Source organism: Urocampus carinirostris, chromosome 20 (assembly GCF_059441175.1).
Source record: "Urocampus carinirostris isolate Australia breed hairy pipefish chromosome 20, RoL_Ucar_1.0, whole genome shotgun sequence".
In the NCBI taxonomy this organism is placed as follows: Eukaryota; Metazoa; Chordata; class Actinopteri; order Syngnathiformes; family Syngnathidae; genus Urocampus; species Urocampus carinirostris.
This window is the reverse complement of record NC_142368.1, coordinates 29231460-29256118: the sequence shown is the minus strand read 5'-3', so window position 1 is coordinate 29256118 and position 24659 is coordinate 29231460. Positions and strand designations below refer to the sequence as shown.

Here is a 24659-nt window from a genome sequence, read left to right as displayed (position 1 = left end):
CTCCTTGTCACCAGATTTAAAGACAAGGTTCCGTACTTTTAGTTGTTTGCGTATCTCAGCAGTCATCCAGGGCTTCTGATTGGCACGGGTGCATATAGTTTTGGTATTGCTGACGTATTCTGCGCATTTACTGATATAGGCACAGTAATGGCGTACTCATCTATATTTATTTTGTTGTTGTAAGTGGCAGCCGATTTAAATAATAATAATAATAATAATTTCCTTGCATTGTCATTCTGTGTAACAATGTACACAGAACGAAATGTCGATTGCACCTGACCCGTTGTAGCGAGCCGATGCAGCCGCAGCCAACAGAGGGCGCCGCCGACCACTTTTTAAGTCTTAGGAATGACTCGGCCGGGGCGCGAACCACCGACCTCCCAGTCTCAAAGCGGGCGCCTTACCATCTAGGCTACTGAGAACATGTCCCAATCAGTGCAATCAAAGCAGTCCTGTAGTGCCTCCATTGCCCCCTCAGACCACACCCTCACCTGCTTCACTGTAGGTTTTTCTCTGGTCAGCAGGGGCTTGTATGCTGGAATTAGCATAACAGAAAGGTGATCTGATGAGCCAAGGTGGGGGCTGCTTTATATGCACCTTTGATGTTTGTGTAGGCCAGGTCTAATGTGTTCCTACCTCTTGTAGCAAAATTTACATGCTGATGGAAATGCGGGAGAACTGTTTTCATATTGGCCTGGTTAAAGTCCCCCGCCGCAATAAAAATGCACTCGGTGTAAGCATGCTGCAGTTCACTCACAGTTCGGTAGAGAACGTCCATTGCCTCCTTCGTATTAGCGCTGGGGGGCACGTACACGGCAGTAATGATGGTCGCGCTAAACTCCCTCGGTAGGTAGAAGGGTCTGCAGATCACCGTCAAAAGTTCAATGTCTCGTGAGCAGTGATTCGAGATTATCTTCGCATTTCTACACCAGTTGTTGTTTGTATAAATGCATAGACCGCCACCCTTGCTTTTGCCGGTGAGCTCGCCGCTTCTATCAGCGCGGAAAGCAGTTAGCCCCACAATGCTAACAGCGTCATTCGGGATAGATGAGTTTAGCCATGTCTGCGTCAGAATTAAAGCACAACAGTTCGTCAACTCGCGGTTCGATGAGAATTCCACTTGTAAATGGTCCAGTTTGTTGTCCAGGGAGCGGACGTTGGATAGGAAAATGGATGGTAGAGGCATTTTGAAGGGTTTAGCCTTCATCCGAGCCGTTAGCCCGGCCCGACAACCTCGTTTCCTTCCCCGGTCACAGGGCTTCCGCTTGCCACTTTTACTCGCTGCTTTGTAGGCCGCTGTGTTCTGTTGACGTAGCACTCCGAGGCTAAGTAAACACTCCAGAGTGATCGTCGAAATTTGCGCTGGATTTCTGGATGTTCGCATATCCAGCAAAAAACTGCGATCGTAATTAATCTGCAGTTAGAGTTGTCTTTGTTCGCCCTCATAAACTGAGTCGAAGATTGGGGTTTTTGACCAGAATGTGAGAAACTGTCGGGAGCAGATGCAGCCGCAGCCATACAGGGCGCCGCCATTTTGTATGCTAAAATGATGCTAAAATGCTAAAAAGCACCTGAATGACTCTCAGAACATGAGAAACCAAATTCTCTGGTCTGATGAGACAAGAATTGGACTTTGGTGTGAATGCCAGGCGCCATGTTTGGAGGAAACCAGGCACCGCTCATCAACAGGCCAATACCATCCCTACAGTGAAACATGGTGGTGGCAGCATCATGCTGTGGGGATGTTTTTTAGAAGCAGGAACTGGCAGACTAGTCAGGATAGAAGGAAAAATGAATGCAGCAATACAGTATATAGAGATATCCTGGATGAAAACCTGCTCCAGAGCGCTCTTGACCTCAGGCTGGGGCGAAGATTCATTTTTCAGCAGGACCCAAAGCACACAGCCAAGATCTCAAAAGATTGGCTTCAGAACCACTCACTTGAATCTGATCGAACATCTCTGGAGAGATCTGAAAATGGCTGTGCACAAATGTCTCCCATCCAACCTGATTGAGCTTGAGACTTATTGCAAAGAAGAATTGGCAAAACTGCCTAAAGATAGGTGTGCTAAACTTGTGGGATCATATTCAAAAAGACTTGAGGCTGTATTTGCTGCCAAAGGTGGATCAACAAAGTATTAAGCAAAGGCTGTGAATACTTATGTAAATGTGATTTCTTAGTTTTCTATTTTTAATAAATTCAAAAAAAGTAAATAAACTTTTTCACATTGTCATAATGGAGTATTTTATGTAGAATTTTGAGATGAGATTAAATTAATACAATTTGGAATGAGGCTGTAACATAACAAAATGTGGAAAAAGTGAAGCGCTGTGAATACTTTCCGGATGCACTGTAACAATTATTTACTTCCTTTTCCTAGCTCTTTCCTTTTTATTTTGTTTCCTGCTTTTTTTTGTTTGTCCTGTATTTTTTTTCCCTTTTTTTGGTCTAGTTTTATTTTTTTTGTTTCCCCATTTATGTCACTTTGTCTACAATACATAATTCTATTCTTTTTCCTGGCCATATCCCTAATAAGGGGCCGGCTCCCATAAACATTCGTACTACTGTGCACAGTAAATGCTGCGACAATAGTTCTACTCAACTGATGTCTCGCAACACCTGATGTTAGGAGTCATTTGGTGACCAAACGCCTACAATATTGACATAATAAAACTTTCTTTTTAGATACAAGAAGCCCACCGACTTCAAGAGGAAGAAACTTCAGCTCCTCACTAAGAAACAGCTTTATCTTCATCTACATCAAACATTGCACAAGGACAGCTAGAACAATAAAGCAGCAATTATTTTTTCCCCGCTGAGTACATTAAAGAGATTTGAAAAAAAAAAATGTTTTTGTCGTTTATTTGTTCTTGCAATGAAAAGTCAATATTTGAAATTAACATTATGTTGTCAGGCAGGGATTCCAGTTGCTTTACCTTAGTTGCTCTATATAAAAAGGTTATACGTTTTTGCTATTATAATTTAATGGTATAATAGATTAAAAAAAATATTCTTTTTGTGCATACTATTGCATTATTATTGGTAATATACTGATCGAAGGACCCCCAAAACCTGTCCTCTCTTTTTTGTTCTTCATGCTTTCTTCATATTTCGTTTTATTTGTATTTTTTTCCTTGTTTTTTCCAATCCCTTTTTTCCACCTTTTTTTCTTGTTTCATTTTCTTAGCTTATTTTTTTTCATTTGTACCTTTTACTTATTTTCCCGCTTTTCCTTGTTTTACCTTTTACTTATTTTTTCCTGCTTTTACTTTTCCCTCGAGCTTTCAATCAGTTTTCATTTTGTTTCCTTTTTTTCAATTGTCTTTTTTAAACAATTCTGTGCATAATGTTACATAATTGGTAATATATGGATTAAAGCAACAACAAATGGTAAATGGTCTGCATTTATATAGCGCTTTTCAAGTCAATGAAGACCTACCAAAGCGCTTTACAATGTGCTTCACACTTACCCATTCACACACAAACTCACACACCAAAAAGAGCGTATCAGTGGGTGGGCACTGAAAAAAATGTAAACGTTTAGAACAAAATTGTCTAAAGAAAATAAAAACTTTAAACATTCTAACACAACATATCAAAACAAATATGTATAATTTTTTTAATCTTATAAAAAATACTTCAACAGAATCATGTTTACTGTGACTAAGTCCACTTGTACTACCACTTAAGAGCTCCTCATTGTCTTCACAAGTGCACATATTGAAAGTTAGAATCTAAATTCTCGTACAAGCATTGTTTTTTTTTTCATTTTAGTTGATCAAGCACTTTGATTTGCAGCAATGAAAATTTCTCATAAGAAATTTCGCCTATGTAGGGCCATTCACAGGAAAAGACAGAAGTATTTTCCATCTGAAGCCAGCAGTGAATGCGTGTGACATCATGCTAAACAGTTTTTGCATTCTTTATTGAAAAGATTTCTATCAACATAGTAAAATAAGTTTAACATCTGTCTATCAAATCACACATCTCCTGCAGAGTCAGGACCAGAGAAAACTTGAGGGAAGACTACATTTGATCATGAAATGCTAGAAGCGAAAGCTCACTTTGCCCGCTTTGAAAAATTTCCACAGGAAATGACAAATGAATCATTTGTTATATTATTCAAAACATAAATCCTTTGACATACAATTATTGCACAATAATTACTAATAAACAATGTGGCAACTATCTCATTGTAATACACTCCGCGCGATCGCTAAAAATCCATTCAAGGACCATATTTTATAAATGGCATGTTTTTTTTTCAAGGCTGAAAATACGAAAATCATTCTCGATATAGGGACTTGTATTGTTGTGAGGAGTGTTCCCGTTCCAAACGTGTTTTTTTTTTAAGGCTTGATGGTGGCTTGCCTCACCGAGTCCTGAGAGGCCTCCCGCTTTGGGGGCGGGGCTCTGGCAGCTGGGGGCGGAGCCAAAGCTTCGCTATGCCCAGGATGTGGTAGAGGCAGACCCGGGAAGCGTGTGTCAGGAGGTAAGGGGACGTGGGGCACCGTCACCCCCCGAAGACCTAAAACGGAGGCAGCACAGAAAGTGTGTTGAGATTTTGTGTCCATTTACTTTTTTTCTACGTTTTAAATACTGCCAGTGCCTAGCAGATGGCTTAGGATTGGTGTAGACCAGGGAATCGGACTGTTAAACCCCTTAACGCTACTGTAAGATTCGCCTAAAATCTCAATTCCAGACATACCCAAAGTAAATTGCAATTTATTACGTCTATAGACCAGGGGTCTCAAACTCCAAGCTAGGGTCTGAGTGAAGTTGGGCCCTATCGAGTTTGCCACAAAAAATCTGATAAAAACAACACTGTACGTGTGGCCCCTTCAAAAGGTCTCTTCATTCTCATGTTGAGTTTTTTCCTTGCCTTCATGTGGGTTTTAGATCAGGGGATGCTGTAAAAGTAGTCCGTAATAGTCTGTGCAGTCCTTTGAGACTTCTTGTGATACAAACAAACATGACTTCTTGAACTGTTTGGAGAAAATACACCGTTTTTGTTCTCTTCTGAAAAGGTAACACACTTATTTAGTTTTGTCACAACTAAAACACTGCAAGTGCTACTAAAATTGAGTAATCCAGGTTGAAACACACAGACAAAGAATGTTTTGCAATCTCGCCTGAAATTGTTTTTGCAATGACATGCCTGCGGAAGAGTGTAGCATGGGCAACTTAGCTGGAAAACAGGAGAGACAATAGCTTTTCTGATACCTTGTCAAATTTGATCTAAATCTAAAAGACTAAACGTTGCATTTTACGCATTTTTCTAAAGGTATGTTAAAACCTTTCCAAAAGTGGCTAGTTGGAGACGAGTTTCAGCCCTATATCTTTAGCCAATATTTAGACATTGTGGAGAGTTGTAAATGTTTGACTTCTCTTTCCACAAGTCAATCTATACTTGTGCACACTTGTGGACCTCTGATTGTATTTACACACATTTATTTTTGTCTCAGATTTGAACTCATCCTGTGAAATGGCATATTACATTGTAGACTTCATTGGCTAACCAATGTGTCAATGGACATTTAAATCTATCACTATTAGTTGAAGATTTTTAAAGCACAAGTAGGTTATATGTTCCCCCCCCCCCCCCCCAAAAAAAACCCAAAGCTTGTCACAGGCTAAGGACCATAAAAAAACCTTGCAATTGGCCGAGAGTGGTGTCAATGAAAAGGTCAGTGGCTAACAGACAAATTGGATGCCATCTGACAAGTCGGTTTATGATAAAATGGTGAATTATATAGCCAAACGAACTGATTACACCAAGGATCATCAAATGATGCAAGAATGCTGTTAGGTGAATTCTTTTTATCAGTCAGCATTATCATGTGTTTTAGAGTAATTTTTTTACATGTTAGATTCCCTGGACTCTCATGAATGAAACCAGACCATGTTTGTGTGAGTTATACCAGCTTTTATAGTTTTCAGGTATCTTGTTTCTGTGATTAGCACATTTAAAATGTTCATCATATCTTGAATCCCAAGAGTTTAAGCTTTCGAATGATATGTGGCATGACGCAATTTAGTGACTGGTGACATCATGAAGACACGACAGCGGGCAGTCAGAACATCAGGGGTCAATTAAAACAAATCATCCCAAGAGAATGCTGCTGGTGATAATGTGATTTTGGCCAAGTGCTAAAATGTCAAAATAAAGAAATCCAAAGAAGCGCAAGTTAACGGAAAGACTAACTAACTCTGTCTGGTAGCCAAATGCCTCATTATCTACCATAAAAGTGGACTACCAGGCACGTGTGTACAGCAACGTTCACTCTGAGCTGCGCGCGTGCACAATTGCGCACTGCTTGCACATTCTCAGCGCACATGAAAATCTAGCCAGTGCACAAAAATAAGGGCTCGAAATTGCTAATTAAGAAGCAAATTAAGTCAAAGTTACAGTGCATGAAGGTAAAAATACACGGGTTCCCCCGACGCAGTTTTCTAAATGCGGTATTTTGAAGTTAATGTCTAACCAAGTTGAAAAGTAAAGTAAGTAGAGTTTTTCTAAAACCGGCTTCTTCGGCTCGGTTTCGGGTCCCAAACGGCTCTTCAGGTTGTTTTTGCTTCTTTAATCCCTACACGACTAATTATGTAAAATTGTGCACAAAATGACTTAAAGGAAGAAAAAAATACCAAAATAAAAAAGAAGTGAAAAGCTGAGAAAAAAGACGCAAAAGGAAGTGAACAAAGAAAAAAATCAGAAAAAGCCAGATAAAAATAAAATTGAGAACAAAAAAAAAAGCTAGGAAAAAAAAAAAATAAACACAATGAGATTTTTTTTTAAATAATTTAAAAAAAAATAGAAAAAAAGACAGGGAAAAAGAAGAAAAAGTTTGTGTTGCATTCAAATAATTTCCAATTATACTAAGTCAATCTTGTTGCCAACATTGTAGTTCCACTAAAAAAATTTGATTAAATACAGAACTGTATCTTGCAACCGACTAAATAAGCCCCCAAAAATGTTAGTCAAGTCAAGTCATATTTATTTGTATAGCCCTTAATCACAAAGAGTCTCAAAGGCATGCACAGGTTATTGCGCAGACTATTATTTCAGACTATTATTACACCATCCCCTGATCTGAAACCAACATGCATCAAAAGATACCAGGAAAAAAAGAAAATCTTGTGAAAGAATTGTTGTAAAAACAAATGACGTTTGTAGGCAGTAAAACCTTTGCAATAATACATTAGTCAATTCATTCAAAAGTGAAAAAATGTTTTGCATTGCCGGAAACTCAAAATGTAACTTGATGTCAAGTTTTCAGGGATCAGAATGGAGATTTTCATTTTCAGCTGAAATAGCCAGCGTCCAGGAATAAACCAGGGCGGAGTGCCACGTCCAATTTCGTTGTCACAATATTTTCAACCCATTTTGTAACAATGACAATTAAGGTAGATTCTATTCTATAAGCTGCACCCAGTACATCTTAACCGTAAAAAACATTTTTTACATACATAAGCCGTGCCTGACTATAAGCCACATGTGCCCACATTGAAACATAAGATATTTACAAAGACGGTACACAGCAAGTGTTTTAATGATATACGGTACATTAACCCAGTGACTTTAAACCACTGTGCCGCAGCACACTAGTGTGCCTTGAGAGATCATCAGGTGTGTCGTGAGAAATTATCCAATGTCACTTTTTAAAATTAAAAATTTTATAAAACATTTTTGAATCATTTTCTGCAAATATTATGTCAGTGTCAAGTGTCTGTGCTGTAAAAACTGTGGGTACTATAAATTATATTGTAATTAAACATACTGTTCAGTGTCATTATACAACATTTTTAGTTAGTGGTGTGCCGCGAAATTTTTCTAAAGGAAAAAAAACGTGCCCTGGCTCAAAAAAGGTTGAAAAATACTTCATTAACCCCTCAACGTTCCAACGGCCTGTCGGAGTTTTGATAAACAAATGTGTGTCTGTACAATGTCACCGGTCACTAAAATAGGTCATGCTGCATATAATTGGAAAAAACTCTTTGAATTCAAGATATGATGAACATTTCAAAATATACTTATCAGAGAAACATCAAAATCAGTCTGAAACAAGATACCCAAAAACTACAAAGCCGAGGTTACTCACCAATACAACCCCTGGCCATCTTCAACTTGTTTGAATGCCTGTGTAAATAACTTTGTTTACATCAAGGACAATCCATAGAATCAAACCCTGTAAAACATTTACTTCAAAACGAACAACGATGCCGACAAGATAAATAAAATCTGTCTTAAACATTCCTGCTTTGTTGGACGTTGCTTCCTGTAATCAGTTCATCTTGCCACAATATTTCCGTTTAGACACTGACTAAATTAAATTATTCCCTGTATGTTTAAAGCTCCCCTTTTGATTGACACCTTTTCCATGATGAGGGTCTATTCATGCTGGTTTTTATTCATGCACGAAGCGTGAAGTTACATTAAACTTGCGTTTTTCTTGGCACATTAAAACATCAGACCCCTTTGTGACTTCTAAGTGGGAGTAATAGCAAAAACGCAGGATGTTCAAATACTTATTTTCTTCACTGTTGATTACTCAATGTTAGTAACACTTGCAGTGATAATTTCAGTTTGGGGCAAAACTACCTTCAAAAGAGACCAAAACCATCCATATTCTCCAAAAGGTTTAAAAACAGTAATTAATTTACTTAAAGTAGAGATTTTAGGCGATTTCACAAGATTGTTAAGGGGTTAAATTTGCAAATGTGGCTTATAATCAGGTGTGCTGTGCAGTCCAGGTTAGTCTGTGAAAATAAACATACCGTGTGGCATCGGCCCAAAATGATGCGGCGGCAGACGAAACAATGGAGGCAGAGGACCCCTGGGAGGGAATTGCTGTTCATTGGCAGGGCGGGGCCCAGAGTCTCCTCCTAGTGGCACAGACAGTGGCATACATAGGTGCCCATTGGGAGGTCCAGGGGGCGGGTGGTAAAGAGGTGGTCTCGGGGGTCTGTATGGACCACCAGGTGGCAGGCGCCCGTGTGGTCCTGGGGGGAAGGGTGGCTCATGGCGACTGTGTGGAGGCAATCCTTGACCCAATGGGCCTGGTGAGTCCCTGATGGGTGATGCTAGGAAGGATCCAGGACCCTGAGAGAACATGTGATGCCGTTTCAAACCTGGTTGCCATTGCAAAAAAAAAAAAAAAAAACTCAAATAACCATCCCCAGCCAGGTCACTCAACCCTCTACACGGAACCATAACCAGAAAAATTATGATTAGACTGCTGCTTGTTGTGGTTGTGTTAAAAACACTCCAAAGACAACATGCAGCCAAGCCTGTTAAACCAAAAGCATGTGAAGTTAAACGAGGAAGGGTAAAGGGGTCCCCTTGCACACAGAGACCACCAAACAGCCTCGTTACTCACTGACTCGGTAACCTCTTTGGAGGCTTGGGCTTCATCCTCATCTTTTATGTGTGGATCTAGTGCTTGAGTCTACTTCACAACAAGGAAATATACAAAAACAGGTCAAGATGGGGAGAAGAACATATGAATAAAATTCCCTAATCCAGCGATCCTGAGAAAACAAATCGGTTTTGTTAACCTCTTGGGAAAATGGGAGAACTGAATTTTAATTTTTAGGTTTTTTTGATGCATGGTTGGATCGTCTCAGTATGGGAGTCTCCAACGTGGTGCCCCGCAAAGAAGTGTCAGTGGACCTGTCCCAAAAATGGCTCACTAGGGCTGAGTCATTGTTATTTTTGAATAAAATTCATTTTTTGCATTAGTTTTCTGAGTCTTTGAAACCCTATTTTCAATAATAAACCTGGTAATAACATAGAAAAGACATAGTAATAATGAGTTGAGAAACTCAAATAAATTCATGGGCTTCATTAACAAAAATGTATTTAAGTATTGATACATATTTTAAAGCTTATTGCTTTTAATAGGAGTGTAATGAGAATTTATACGTTTAAATTTTAATTAATCAATCTTTTTAAATATTTGTTTTACAGGAAATACAACAAACTGAATTTCAATTTATAGACTTTTAAAAGCGAATAAGCAAATAATGTGCAGTTTTTTGGGCTAGTTATCAAGCCTTGTTTTTAACTTTCTATCTGGCTATTTTGATGTTTTTGAGCTAGTTATCTAGCTCCCTTATACAGGACTGTCTCAGAAAATTAGAATATTGTGATAAAGTTCTTTATTTTCTGTAATGCAATTAAAAAAACAAAAATGTCATACATTCTGGATTCATTACACATCAACTGCTAAACAGAGACACGAGGCGGACTTGCTAACACGAGGTGGTGTATCCCTGGATTTTCACAAAGAAAAGTTTTCCATCTGCCGCAGGGATGTCGAAATTTTGGACTGGCGTGACGTCATCCACTTCGCTACAAGCACCCCTAGAGCATCATGTTCATCTGTTAATAAACAACAGGGTAGACTGCTGGAAGTGTGAATTTCCCTACGGGGATGAATAAAGTATCTATCTATCTATCTGAACTATTTCAAGCCTTTTATTATTTGAATATTGCTGATTTTGGCTTACAGCTGAAAAAAACTCAAAAATCCTATCTCAAAATATTAGAATACTTCCTCAGACCAAGTAAAAAAATAATTTTATAACAGCAAAACTAAATCAAACATTTGAAAATGTCCATTGATGCACTCAGTACTTGGTTGGGAATCCTTTTGCACGGATTACTGCATCAATCCGGCGTGGCATGGACGCAATCAGCCTGTGGCATTGCTGAGGTGTTATTGATGCCCAGGATGCTTCGATAGCGGCCTTCAGCTCATTTGCATTTGTAGGTCTGGTGTCTTTCATCTTCTTCTTAACTATACCCCACAAATTCTCGATGGGGTTCAGGTCAGGGGAATTAGCAGGCCAATCAAGGACAGTGATGCCATGGTCAGTGCACCAGTTACTGGTGGTTTTGGCACTGTGGGCAGGTGCCAGATCATGCTGGAAAATGAAATCCTCATCTCCATAGAGCTTTTCAGCAGATGGAAGCATGTAGTGCTCTAAAATCTCTTGGTACACAGTTGCATTTACTCTGGACTTGATGAAACACAGTGGACCAACACCAGCAGCTGACATGGCTCCCCAAACCATTGCTGACTGTGGGAACCTCACACTGGATTTCAAGCAACTTGGATTTTGCTCCTCTCCAGCCTTTCTCCAGACTCTGGCGCCTTGACTTCCAAATGAAATGCAAAACTTGCTTTCGTCTGAAAAGAGGACTTTGGACCACTCTGCAACTGTCCAGTGCTTCTTCTCCATAGCCCAAGTCAGACGCTTCTTCCGTTGTCTTGAGTTCAGAAGTGGCTTGACCATGGGAATACGGCTATTGTAGCCCATTTCCCGGACACATCTGTGAACTGTGGCTTTTGATACCTGGACTCCAGCTTCAGCCCACTGTCTTTGAAGCTCCCCCAAATTCTGGAAGCAGCTCTTCTTCACAATTTTGTTAAGGCTGCGGTCATCTCTCTTGGTTGTGCAGCGTTTCCGGCCACATTTTCCCCTTCCAACAGACTTTTTGTGGATATGCTTTGAAACTGCACTCTGTGAACAGCCTGCTCTTTGAGAAATTTCTTTTTGTGTCTTACCCTCCTGATGGAGGGTATCAATGATGGTCCTCTGGACAGCAGTCAGATCAGCAGTCTTCCCCATACTTGTGATTTAGTTTACTGAACCAAGCTGAGTGTTTTTAAGGCTCAGGAAACCCTCGCAAGGTGTTTCGAGTTAGATAATTCAGGTGATTAGTTGAATAGCCTACTTGTATACTTTTTCATGATATTCTAATATTTTGAGATAGGATTTTTGAGTTTTCTTAAGCTGTAAGCCAAATTCAGCAATATTAAAATAATAAAAGGCTTGAAATAGTTCAGTTGATGTGTAATGAATCCAGAATGTATGACATTTTTGTTTTTTTAATTGCATTACAGAAAATAAAGAACTTTATCACAATATTCTAATTTTCTGAGACAGTCCTGTATGTTTTCTCAGAATTACCTTTCTAGCTAACTATCAAGCTAACTATCAAGCTATTTAGCAAGCAATCTAGCGGAGTTGCTATTTTAGAAATTGATATCGAACTGGGTGCCCTTTGCGCTAATTAGGAACAAAAAGTAGGTCGACGCTTGAAAAGGGTTAGGTACCCCTGGTCTGTTATTCATATTTTATTAACTTTTCTTTATTTGTAGTATTGCATATTAGTAAGGCTACTATTGCATGATAAGTCTGTTTAAGGCCTTTATTGAAACAACCTTTTTATGTGGTATAAATGCTAATTAATAGACTAAGAGCAACTATTATTTATAAAATTTGACAGTTTTTAGCCATTTTCTTGTCAGTAATGCCATTTTCGCATGAGGTCTACAATGCATTACCAAAGTGTAAATTATACAGAAATAAATTATATCTTAAAAAATTAAAACATGTCAGTGCCACTGTGTCACTGTTTGCCCCAAGAAAAACACGTGTAAGCTTGTTTCTGAATGTCAAAATAATGTCAGAAATTAGATGTGTTTTTTGAGCTGTTAAAATCAAACCATATATGACAGGTCCAGAAACCATCTTAAGGATCCCTAATCCTTCCTGTTTTCAATGGCTTACTCATCCAACATAGCTGATTCATGAGGATACTTTAAAGAGCTTACCAAAGACCAGGTTTGATCATTTGCAAAAGTAACAGAAGGTAGTCGGCAGGAATAAACAAACTATTTCACTTTTCCCTTGCATTTCAGGATCACACACATGAAAAACTTATGCACCTAGATTAATATGTAATAAGCTAAGTTTATCTGATTTGTTTTTTTCTTTTTTACCACCAGAATATAAATATCTATTGTTGGTACAGGCAGTGCTGGGCATGTCACTTTAAAAAAGTAATAAGCTATAATTACTCACTACTTCTTCCAAACAGTAACTGAATTAGGAACTGAATAACTCCGTAGTACACACAACATGTTACCAGGGAAATAAACTATATCTGTTACTTTAAGAATAAGTTTTTGTATGTTAAAGAATTTAAATCTGAGCAGAACTTTGTAATATTTATTGCACCTCACCAGCAACAGATTTCATCCTACACTTAGAGTTCAAAATTATAAAGAGTTAAATATAGAATAACAATCAGTAGGAAAAAATAAAGTGAATTTAATAAATTAAATTAAAACAATGAAAGAAACAGAAGAAATATACAATGACAAAAAAAGGAACACAAGAGATCAAATAAAAAAAGAATAAACTTTACACTTTCATACAGACATACTATCACTAAAAACACATGAAACAAAAACTTATAAATCTGCCAAAAAAAGACAATGCATAATACTTTTAACCTTGTTTATGCTCAACAAATTTAAAGTCAAAAACAGAATGCCCAACAAATGCATATTGACCAATCACAAGAGAAAAAATGACGACTCGAAGGGAACCAGTTGTTGATAGGTGGGGAGCCTCTCTCCGTTCTATTTAGAGAGGTTTAGATCACAGATGACATTAGTTGGTTGTGCCCCATCCACGAATGTCAACAAGCCCTCATGGCTTACATTTTTTGCAACTCAGCCCTCAGCGCATTCGGAAATTCTATATTTAGTTGTGATAGCTTCAACAGCACAACCCACAAACTGTAAGCACAGTGGCAATGGGTTGTGCGATTACTTTCCACCAGATTATTATTAGTTGTGATGGCTGAAAGCACTGTTGGCCCGGCCCGATCGGGAATCGTGTGCCATCTCCTGGATAAGCAATGGCGATCACCATGACAACACAGGACCCCCACAAAGACAACATTTTGTCCAATAGACATGATTGGGGTTTGAAAATTTACCATCTGGAATGCATGGGCCCATTCATTTCAATAGGTAGCCATGCTAACCTGCGGTGGCACATACGGGAAACTGACAGACAAAAAATATGACATGGACGAATGGCGGAGGCTAACAATTGTATGCTAATGGATACATGCTAACGAGTGGATGCTGAAGAATTGATGCTAACAGCCACATGCACTGCTAGCAAAATGTTAAGCTGGTGTAGCCGTGTGAGGCTGATGCTATGCTTACTCAAGCTAGCTGCATAGCCAGCCCAAGTATTAGCTCATGCTACCTGTAAACACTGTCAACAATGAGCTAACAAAACATGCATGTCAGGTGAATTGGCCGGTTCAAATTGTGTCTAGGTGTGAATGAGCGAGCCAATTGTCTGTCCCAGTTCAGGGTTTCTCCTGCCCACTGCCCGAAGACAGCTGAGATGGGCTCCAGCACCCCCGCAACCCTACTAAGGATAAGCAGTGCAGATAATGGATGGATTCAATTGCGCGCCATGTTGTTTTGTGGCTTTACGGAAGCGCCTCTCCTCCTCTGTTCCGTGTGTGAGTGTGTCTGCTCGATGCCGAGGAGATGAGGAGAGATCATGTTTTAAACAACCCGCCTCCTTAACCTATGAATAACTTTAGCCTATAGTGACCGATCCAAATGACGATTGACACATTGATTAGGAAATTAAACGCCGATATATATATCCCAGCATTCACCCCACACAACTTCGCTTACAGGGAAAAAATCAAGGCGGCGGCTGCTTGCCTTAGTTGCGAGACCTTGAGACGCAATAATGATCCATACATAAGCTGCACTGTATTATAAGGCACATGGTCAGCTTTTAAGAAAAAAAATAAAGGCTTTTAGTTGCGCCTTATAGTCATGAAAATACGGTTATTAGATTATCCCGTTATTCCCAACACTGATTACATACAGGTAAGAAGTCAAGTCAAGTCATTTTTATTTGTATAGCCTTAAATCACGAAGAGTCTCAAAGGGCTTCACAGATTATTACACTATATTACACAGACTATTTTTCAGCCGACGAGAAGAGTAGGTTATTCATATGCTATGGAGTAGAAGTGAGCTTAGATTTAAACATTTCCACTGAGGTTGCAGATCGGATCTCAGGGGGAAGAGCATTCCACAGCACCGGTGCCCGGATGGAGAACGCTCTCGAACCAGCAGAACACTTCTTTGCTCTAGGGATCACCAGAAGACCAGCACTCTCAGATTTCCACAGTTTAGTGTGGGAGATTCCTCCAACTGAAGATATAGTTGAGTGTCGTCTGCGTAGCAGTGGAAGCTGATATTGTACTTGCGAATAATATCACCTAATAGAAGCATGTAAATGCTGAAAAGAAGGGGGCCAAGCACTGAACCCTGCGGAACACCACAGGTAACATTAAAGGGCTCAGATGTCATTTCGCCATATTTAACACAGTGCGTCCTATCTGAGAGGTAGGATCTGAACCACGAGAGGACGGTTCCTGAGAGACCAATCCATTTTTCCAACCGTTCTAGTAGGAAATTGTGGTGCACTGTGTCAAAAGCAGCACTAAGATCCTCAAGAGCCCAATTCTGCCTGTTTTCAATGGCTCACTCCTCCAACACAGCTAATCCAAAGTGGATAGTTGCCTGGCTACAATAAAACCTGCTGAGATGACATTGAAAATAACTATGGATCTTGACCTGGTTTCCTATGCAAGCCTCATATTTAAGGTACAGAAGAACCCCAAATGTTGACCAAATCAAAATGTCAGATTGTGATCTTAAGTGCAATATGAAATTATCCTGGCAGTTGATGAAACGCAACTATAGAATACCGGGAATAAAACACAACTAGTATAACTCTTCAAAAGTGGAGGTTTGATTTTTAAAGTGTCCTTAAAAAGTTGAAAGTTAAAGATTTTCTCTTTCAAGGATGTTTCAACAATGCCCGACTAATTTCAAAAAGCCCCTATGCCCTATTTTCAATTGTACCTATCCGCTTTAATTTCACCGTTATCAGGCCTGTTCGGAGCGGAACAAACGCCAAAAAGATGAAAAAAGAGTTTATTCGAGCGTGTCTAAGAAATAAATGAGAAATATGTGGTACTCGCCTGCCATCTCCTGGCTTCAAGTCATGATTGCACGCTACCTATAAACACACACCTGTTGTGCTAGTCTATGAAAAATGTTGTTTTACTAACAACACAAAAAAAAAACCTGAATGTGACTTACAGAACCATCCATGTTGGCGGGAGATGAACTGCGGGGGCCTGACATGTCTAACAAGGAACATGAAACAAAAAGATTCAGGAAAAGTCACACTACAGTTGTGTTTAGAAATAAATCATAGGACTATTCTTACCCATCCCAAGATAACGACTATGTGGGTCTGACGGAGGACGTGGGCCTGTGGGATGACAAAAACAAAGCTTAAATGGAATGACTGAAGAGAAAAAAAACTCTGCTGACTTTGTACTTTAAGAGGTGCTTAAGGGAGGAAAAAAAATCAAATCCAGAAGAAGTCAAACAACAACAAATGATCTGAGGAGGTTCTTTAAGAGGAGAAACACAAATCTCTATGAATTCAGGGAAAAAAAATTCAAGTTGAAGGAGTCCAAGGAGGATGTGAAGAAGCAAACTAAAGAACTCAAAAGTAAAGAAAGCTGAAAAAATAGTGAATTAAAAACAAGACAGGAAGAAAGGATTCTACGTCGTCGAAGGGGCCCTTTAGAACTCACCATATGGATCAGCTCTTCGCCCCACAGGGGCTGAGGGAGGGCGCCTGGGACCTTCGATCATTATAGTAGGTGATGGCGCACCCCCACTGACTGGCGAGGGCCCGTATGAATCACCTGTTGTGATCAGACCAGCCGTTTACCAAAATAACAAATGTCATCGCTGTACTAAATGATTAATCAATAACTCAATAAGATAGATAGATAGAGATAGATACTTTATTCATCCCCGTAGGGAAATTCACACTTCCAGCAGTCTCCTTTGTTGTTTATTAACAGATTAAGAGGATGCCCTCGGGGTGCTTGTTGTAGTTTAGCCACGGAGTGGATGACGTAACGCGCTAGTCCAAAAGTTCGACGTCCCTGCAGCAGATGAAAATCTTTGTGCCCAGGGATACACCACCTCATGTTAGCGAGTCCACCTCCTCACCGCTTCCCGCAGGCTTTCGTGTCTCTCTCCGTCTAACAGCGCTAGCTCCGGGTGGCTCCACGTTAGCGTCCGGGATGCTAAACGTGATCCACGTTTCCGTAAAACACAGCAGACTGCACTCCCTGTGCGCTTTGATGTTCTTCACCAACACAGCCAGTTTGTTGGTCTTATTCGGTATAGAGTTCACATTTACCATGATTACGGACGGTACCGAAGACTTATAACGCCGCTGGCCGCTTAGCTAGCTCCGGCTCTCCATCCATGATAGGGCCCCAGCACGAGAATTCTTCAGGGCAAGGAGTAGATTCCTCGAATAAACGCATTTTTGTGCGTTAAAACCATGTCCATAGGATAGAAAAGGATAGGATAGTAATCCAAAGTGTAGTTGTCAAACGGGACGAAAAACACCAAAGATAGAAGCAGACAATAAAAACAATAAATCACAAATTTAAAATAAAAAAAGAAAGAAAAATTGATATATATCAAATATATATCATTACTTATCTTTCATCACTGTATGGCAGTTTGGATGAGTTTCCCCAAATTGCTTTTCCTCAAATGTTTCTCTCTGTCTCGTCATTCTTTTTACACAATTCTCTTGTGGGCTATTCTTATCATCATAGGAACAATAGGAATTAATGTTCAGAGATCTTCTTTGAAAATGTTTTGTGTATTTTAGATATGCATGCCCCCAAGAGAATTAATGTTATTAATTCCAGGAATCTAACTGAACTAGAGTAATTTTGTAAATCAGAATGGACCAAAATTTTTCCCCATTAATGTGCCAAACACCTAGAGGAAGTTTCTGGTTGAAGTTACAGCTACCAAAGGGAGTAAGGCACATATTAAAAAATGTGGCAGTTCAGTATTTTTCGCCACTGTTTGCCACCAACAATAAAATAATAAAAACAATATATTATTTGGATGATTGTAGTTAGAATAGAATAGAATATACCTTTATTGTCATTGTTACAAAATGGGTTAACATATTGTGACAACGAAATTGGGCATGACACTCCAGTTTTACACATTCACAGTGAGGTATGAGCCAAGAAGATAAGGAACAGAGAAGATAAGGTTATAAAACAAGGGGGATAAGGCTATAGTTATAATTTACATTATATTTACACAAGAAATGTCGGCATGTGGAATGTTACATACAGTGTTATCGTGATACCGTTGGTATCGTAAGGGTTGTGCAATATTGCATTTGGTGCAAAGTCATCATAGTGCAAAAAAATAGTCAGCATATGCATTGGTGCAAACATAGACATCATAGTGCAGAAAAAGGAAATGGTCAGACATTGTGCAAGGTGAGCAGTAAACGTAGTGCAGTCGACATGTGCAAGAACATAGACATGAGTACCATTATATTCGTATGAGGTAGTGTTGGCACGAGTTTTCAGTTTTTTTTTGTTAAGCAGACACACCGTTTTGGGGGAAAAACAAAGATTAAATGTGATGGTTCAGATACTTATTCCTCCCCCTTCTGTCATGGTTTGCGTGGCGTCTTCATTGATATAAGGAAATCTACAAATGTTTGGTTGGTTTAGTTAAAGTAGACAATTTTTTTATCTATGTGATTTTGACAAAGATCAGATCACATTTTAGGGGGATTTTTTTGACGACAATTTAGAAATTGCAAGAGGTTCAAATACTTTTTTCATACCACTATATGTGCTCACCTTGCCTAGTGTTAGCAGCTTGTCCCGAGTTGGGTCTGAAAAGAGGAGCGCGGCGTTCATTAAGCTGCAAAGTCAGCCCTGCCAACCTGCCAACCAAGGAGTGTGCCACAAATCCAAGTTAACTTTTTTACTTCTGTCATCTTTTCGTGCTAAAAAACAAAAAATATGATGCATCATTTAGTAACTGTAAGTGTGTCCGCTGACTTTTCTCGGAGCTTGGAGGATTCCAGCTTCTCTTGATTCAAAGCCCGCTCTGCGTTACGAGCGTTCATCTGAAATTGAAAATGGAACTCAACATCACGTAAAATCTTCCTCAAAAAAGGAACTTTGTCAGGCATACCCAGTTGAAGTGAGTCTTGTTTTCTTGCTCTTTTATCTTTGGAAAAAAAAAAAAAATAAAAAAAAAAAAAAAAAAAAAAAAGTACGAAAAAAGTAACGGGTAAACAGATAAAGGCTTAATGTAAAAGAGGACAATTCTCAGCTCAGTGTAAGCCTACCTGCTCCTTATAGACTTCCTCGGTCTTCTTCATCTGCTCCTCCATCTCGGTAATACGCTGACGCAAAACGTTGACCTGCTCTTCGGCTTCCATGGCTTTGCCTCCCACCTCGGAAAGCATGGTCTCCTTGGTGCGACGCTTTAACTCTTCTTTTGTGAGCCTGCTTTAATGTGAAAGAGCAATCTCACTACAGGTATACTGATCCCCTTAGGTTTCATTTTGTTTGAAATAATCTTAAATAAACCCCTTAACGTTCACGTGCGTGGGTTTGCTCCGGGCACTCCGGTTTCCTCCCACATTCCAAAAAGATACATGACAGGTTAATTGGCCGGTCCAAATTTTCCCTAGGTCTGAATGAACGAGTGAGTTGTCCGTCTCTGTCCCTGCGACTGGCTGGTAACCAGTTTAGGGTGTCCCCTGCCCTCAGCCCGAAGATAGCTGGGGTGAACTCCACCACGCTGTAACCCTACTGAGGATAACCGTTGCGGATAATGGATGGATGGATATATACACACACACATATGTATGTTGGGAATTTCATTGGGCAACCAATGTTCAATCAACATTTGAATCAGTCACTACTCGCTAAATAGTTTTGAAGCCATTGTAGGCCAAGTCGTTTTTTTTCAATACAGACGCTGCCCGACCTACGAACGAGTTAGATTCCGGACGATCGTTCGTAAGTTGAATTTATTTGTAAGTTGCTTCAGTGGTTTTATTTGTATGTTTATGGTTTATATAAGTATGTTTAAGACTTGTATAAGTAACCTGTGCTGAAAAAATAAACATTTCATAAAATAATATGCTCTATAAAGATAAATAAAGTGAGGTCCTACTTTCTTTTGGGAGTCCTCCGTGGTAAAAAGTGGCCAAAAAAAAGGTGTTCCAACCATTTTCTCAAACACATCAAGCTTTCGTATGCCACTTTTGCTTCAAAAGAAAGGGCTCACCTCTTCCTTACACTTTACACAAACCATATTGAATCAAGATATTAAACAATAAAAATGTCAATGTTCTTAGCATACTAGCGATACAGTACACATTGTGATCATTACACACGAACCAGGAAGTCGAAGCCGGATTTCTTCTTCGGTGTGGATCCTGGGTGACCTCTCACAGCGCCACGTGGCGGAAAGAAGCACTACAGTACTGTCCTCTACTCGGAAAAAGGTGTACACAATACAAAATATAACTTACAGCAATGTCCGGATATTTTTCGACATCCCGGAAAAAAAATTCGTATCTGCTGGAATCCATAAGTCGAATGTTCGTACGTCGGGGAGCATCTGTACAGGGCCTCATAGGCTAAACAAAGGCTAAGGACCAGTTAAAAAAAAAAGCTTGCAATTAGTCGAGAGTGGTGTCAATCGAAAGGTCAGAGGCTTATTGGAAGTTTCTTTTGACTTTAAAAAGGAAATTATGGGGTAAAACAGACAGATTACAACAGGGATCGTTACACGATGCAGGAATGCTTTAAGGCATTTTTCTTTACTGTCAGCATTATCGTGTGTTTTGGTGTAAATATTTTACACGGTTTGATTCACTGGACTGTAGCAAATGTAATGAGACTATGTTTGTGGAGAATTGTTTAATGAGTGGGATACTAGGGCACTTTTTTGGTGAGTTATACCAGTTTTACTGTTTTCGAGTACCTTGTTTTGGACCGGGGTCAAGAAACTATGGCTCAAGAACCATAGATGGCTCTTTTCATGAGTGCATTTGGCTCGATAAAAACATGCTACTTTTGCAAATTCCTCCGTAGCGTTCCAATTCTTTTAAGCTCTATGTCGGGTTTTGTGCATGCATAGCCAAAGCTACTCCACACATGTTTTTAATTTGGTCCATAAAGGGCACAGTTTTTACCTACAGCTTACAGTCAAGATGACACACCGATAGAATTAATTTTGGCTGCACATATCTAAAAAATCCACACGTAAGCTCATTAATTATTGCGTGTTCACCACTGAAAAACTATGATAAAAACCAACACAACACACTGTTATTACCCACAAAAGTTAACAAACACACCGAATAATTTTCTTGTGTGAGCGGTAGGGGTGGGCGGTCGTATGCCCTCTTGCTCACACTGCACCTAAGGGAAATATATCCATACTTTCGTTTGCAGTTATTTGAGACATATTTACAAAATAACTCTGCTTTACACCCTGTTTTGAAACCGTTGTTTAAGAATAAAATGAATGGCAAAATGAGCCTCAATTATCTTCAGTAACTATGGGAGGAAGTTTAAAGTGGTATATTTGTTGATATGGAACACAGGCTCTAGCATGAATATCATTGAATAAAATGTATCAAATCAACTATCGTCACACAGAACAATGAAACGCGTTGAAAATTTTGCTTTTGTCTGGAGAGCAGGTTTGGCGGTTTTGCTAAATTTTGTCTTTAAATATATGGTATGGCTCTCTCATAACAAAATGAAAATTTATAAAATAATAGAGTATACTTTAAAATGGTCATCTTATCTTGAATCGCAACACTAAGTTTTCCAATAATATATGGCATGACATATTTCAGAGACTGGTGACATTGTGAAGACAAGCATTTGCTTTGAGGGTGAGTGATAGTTATATTCGACCATCAAGGACTTCAATGAGATTGTGAGATCATCTCTGGGTTTAGTTCCATTCTCCTCTAGCTGCATTAGCAAATACCATCACTTTAATGCCTATCTTCGCATCACTCTAGTAGTTAATGCTGAATATTTTAGCGGTGGATGCATAACGGACCCTAACCACTGATGCTAGCATGCAGACACAATTGATAGCTGCTAAGGCTGTCTTTGCGTTAATGCCTAATCTTGAAGTATACAGTGGGACCTCGCACAGCAAGTGTTAAACGGTTCCACGTTCGCAGGTTCAGAGCTTCGCGGGTCTAAAAATTAATAATGACAAAATTTAAAAAAATAAATTAAAAAAAATTATATATATATATATTTATATATATACATATACATACATATATATATATATATATATTATTTTTTTTAAGCGCTACTTCGATTTTCACTTTTCGCGGGTGGTTTTGGTCCCCGTTAACCTGGTCTAAAAAAAAAATAATAAAATAAAATAAAAATAAAAAATAAATATATATTTTTTTAAGCATTTTTGAAGGGGCGTCGCTACTTCGCGGATTTTCACTTTTCGCTGGTGGTTTTAGTCCCCATTAACTGCGATTACCTGAGGGATTACTGTACTAACTTTGATTTAACAAAAAAATAATACCTATCCTCCAGAGTCTTTAGTTCTGACTGGACATTCAATAGTAAGCATGGGAAAAAGTAACTAAAATAAACTTTACAACATGTATCAGAAGAATAGTCCTCAAGTGTAAAAAATAAAATATTGGCTCCACATTCCCTTGACGTTGCTCATTGTTACTTACTGCTGAAGAGCGTTTTCCTTTTGCTGGTACATTTCCACCATAATTTCATTCTTCTGCTGGAGGACATTGAACTGGTTCTCCACATGGCTTTTTTCACTCTTGAGAGTTGCAATGCTATGTTCAAGCTCCTGGTGTTTTTCTGTTGCACGATATCATAGTCATAAGACATTCTTCTTTTTTCATTGTGTTATAAAGATTACACACCTTCCAGAGAGTTTCGGATCTTTTCTTCATCTGAAAGCTTGGCCATAAAACAGTCACGCTCCTCCTTGATCACTGCCAGTGTGGTCTGGACCTGAACCAGGAAAATTATTTAGTTTTGGACAACACAACAATAATATGTATAGTACAAAACTGTTGAATTTTTGCTCAATACCCTGGAGACATCTACCAACTGTTTAATCCTGTTCTTTACCATAGTCTTCTTATCTGTACATAAGAACGACATTGTAAGCTTTTTATTTAAAAAAAATAATCTTTCATATGCTGCACATACCAGGTTCTACTTCACCATTCACCAATACTTTGCCTTCGTTTTTCTGCAATTCACAGGCGTCAAGGTCTGCCAGGAGCTCAGACAAAACCTGCAAAACAGCAGACACTTCCAATGTGAACTGATTATTTGTTCAAATACTTATTTGAATACTTAGAAACATCACAAAACAAAAGTACAAGACCTCCACATTGTGATCTTTGAGCACCACTGAGTCTTCAAGCTCTTTCTGAGCCTTCTGGTAGACTTTAATCTGCTCGCTCATCACTTTTTTTTTGTCCTCCCATTCTTTAATAGTCACTTTTAGCTATGAAAAGAATCAGAAAAGAATTATTTCAAAGTAAGAATACAAAAGTATTCTGAATCAAAGGGGCAAAATTAAGTGAAATACAAGAGCACCCGAATACAGCGACACCACCTGTTGAGGTTTTCACTTTAGAATGTAGAATGTTTTATCAGCCCCTCTTTTGGCATTTTCGACACTTTACGGATGCTGGGTTCCGGACGATCGTTCATAAGTTGAATTTGTTCGTAAGTTGTTTCAGTGCTACATTTTGTATATTTAAGGTTTATATAAGTATGTTTATGACTTTTATAAGTAACCTGTATTGTTTTATACTAAAAAAGTAAACATTTCATAAAATAATATGCTCTATTAAGATAAATAAAGTGAGGTTTAACTAACTTTTGGGAGATGCGCTTCAAGAGGTTCTCTCTGTAGTAAAAAGTGGCGAAAAATTCCGATCATTTTTTTAAACCGCATCAAGCTTTCATATTCCACTTTCGTTTCAAAAGAAACGGCTTGCCTCCTCTTTAAACTTTACACCAGCCATATATTAAAAAAAAACGTTCTTAGCGCGCTAGCAATACAGTACACGCTGTTATGATTACACACAAACCAGGAAGTAGAAGCCGGATTTCTTCTTCGGGGTGGATGCTGGGTGACCTCTCACAGCGACACGCAGCGGAAAGAAGGACTACAGTACTGTCCTCTACTTGCAAAAACGTGCACACAATACAAAATCTAACTTACAGCAATGTCCGGATATTTTTCAACATACCAAAAAAAAGTTTTGTAAGTAGGGGAGCGTCTGTACGAAGGTATTGGGAATCTTTTCGACCTACATAGCCATAATAGCAAAACATTTTTTGAGGGAGCAATACAATATATTTTGAAACATGAAAGCAATTCGCACTCTCCAGAAAAAAAATAAAAATAGAAATTTTCCAGCGCATTTCATTTCATTGTGTGTCGTTAGATTATTTAATAAAATCTATGAAATAAGAATAATGCCAGAGCCTGTGTCCCATATCAGCAAATATATCCCCTTAAAATTGTCTCCCTCCTGCAATTGTTTAGGTTCATTATTTTTTTCATGAATAATGGTTTCAAATAGAGCTGAAACAACAAATTGATAAAATCGAATAAAATTTATTATAAAAAGTGTTGACAACGAATTAGTTCATGATTCGTTGTGTTGCGCGATTTGTGCATCACTCAGCACGTCGCGGGAGTCGGCGAGCATAACAGACCAAGGTGGAGTGCGAACTAAGGCGGTCGGCAACTTATGACACGCGAGGGGTTAACCGGTGGCACGCGAGCGCACGGAAAAAAAAAATTAATAATGATTATATTTT

At 38.9% G+C, this 24659-nt stretch overlaps 2 protein-coding genes across 11 annotated transcripts in view; one reads left to right on the top strand and one right to left on the bottom strand.

The window, feature by feature from the left end:
• The window catches only part of aida (axin interactor, dorsalization associated), a 31349-nt gene extending 28509 nt beyond the window's left edge, over positions 1 to 2840 (top strand). Inside the window, exon 10 of one of the 2 annotated variants that reach the window (XM_088325167.1) lies at positions 2687 to 2840. In XM_088325167.1, the coding sequence (XP_088181293.1) occupies positions 2687 to 2786 (100 nt within the window). In that variant the 3' untranslated portion in view covers positions 2787 to 2840. The remainder of the gene's footprint in view (positions 1 to 2686) is intronic. The other variant, XM_088325169.1, reaches the window with a different exon arrangement.
• Positions 2841 to 3905: 1065 nt separating this feature from the next.
• mia3 (MIA SH3 domain ER export factor 3) overlaps positions 3906 to 24659 on the bottom strand; it is a 54778-nt gene continuing 34024 nt past the window's right edge. For 2 of the 9 annotated variants that reach the window (XM_088325382.1, XM_088325384.1), the window contains exons 16-29: positions 23206 to 23328; positions 23025 to 23112; positions 22905 to 22957; positions 22733 to 22823; positions 22529 to 22667; positions 19127 to 19289; positions 18970 to 19005; positions 18834 to 18901; positions 18630 to 18715; positions 16518 to 16631; positions 16142 to 16186; positions 16012 to 16058; positions 8777 to 9101; positions 3906 to 4529 (exon numbers count right to left, since the gene is read on the bottom strand). In XM_088325382.1, coding sequence (XP_088181508.1) covers positions 4351 to 4529; positions 8777 to 9101; positions 16012 to 16058; positions 16142 to 16186; positions 16518 to 16631; positions 18630 to 18715; positions 18834 to 18901; positions 18970 to 19005; positions 19127 to 19289; positions 22529 to 22667; positions 22733 to 22823; positions 22905 to 22957; positions 23025 to 23112; positions 23206 to 23328 — 1557 coding nt within the window. In that variant the 3' untranslated portion in view covers positions 3906 to 4350. Of the gene's footprint in view, positions 4530 to 8776; positions 9102 to 16011; positions 16059 to 16141; positions 16187 to 16517; positions 16632 to 16653; positions 17253 to 18629; positions 18716 to 18814; positions 18902 to 18969; positions 19006 to 19126; positions 19290 to 22528; positions 22668 to 22732; positions 22824 to 22904; positions 22958 to 23024; positions 23113 to 23205; positions 23329 to 24659 lie in introns of those variants that run through there. The other 7 variants (XM_088325383.1, XR_015848304.1, XM_088325385.1 and 4 more) reach the window with 7 other exon arrangements.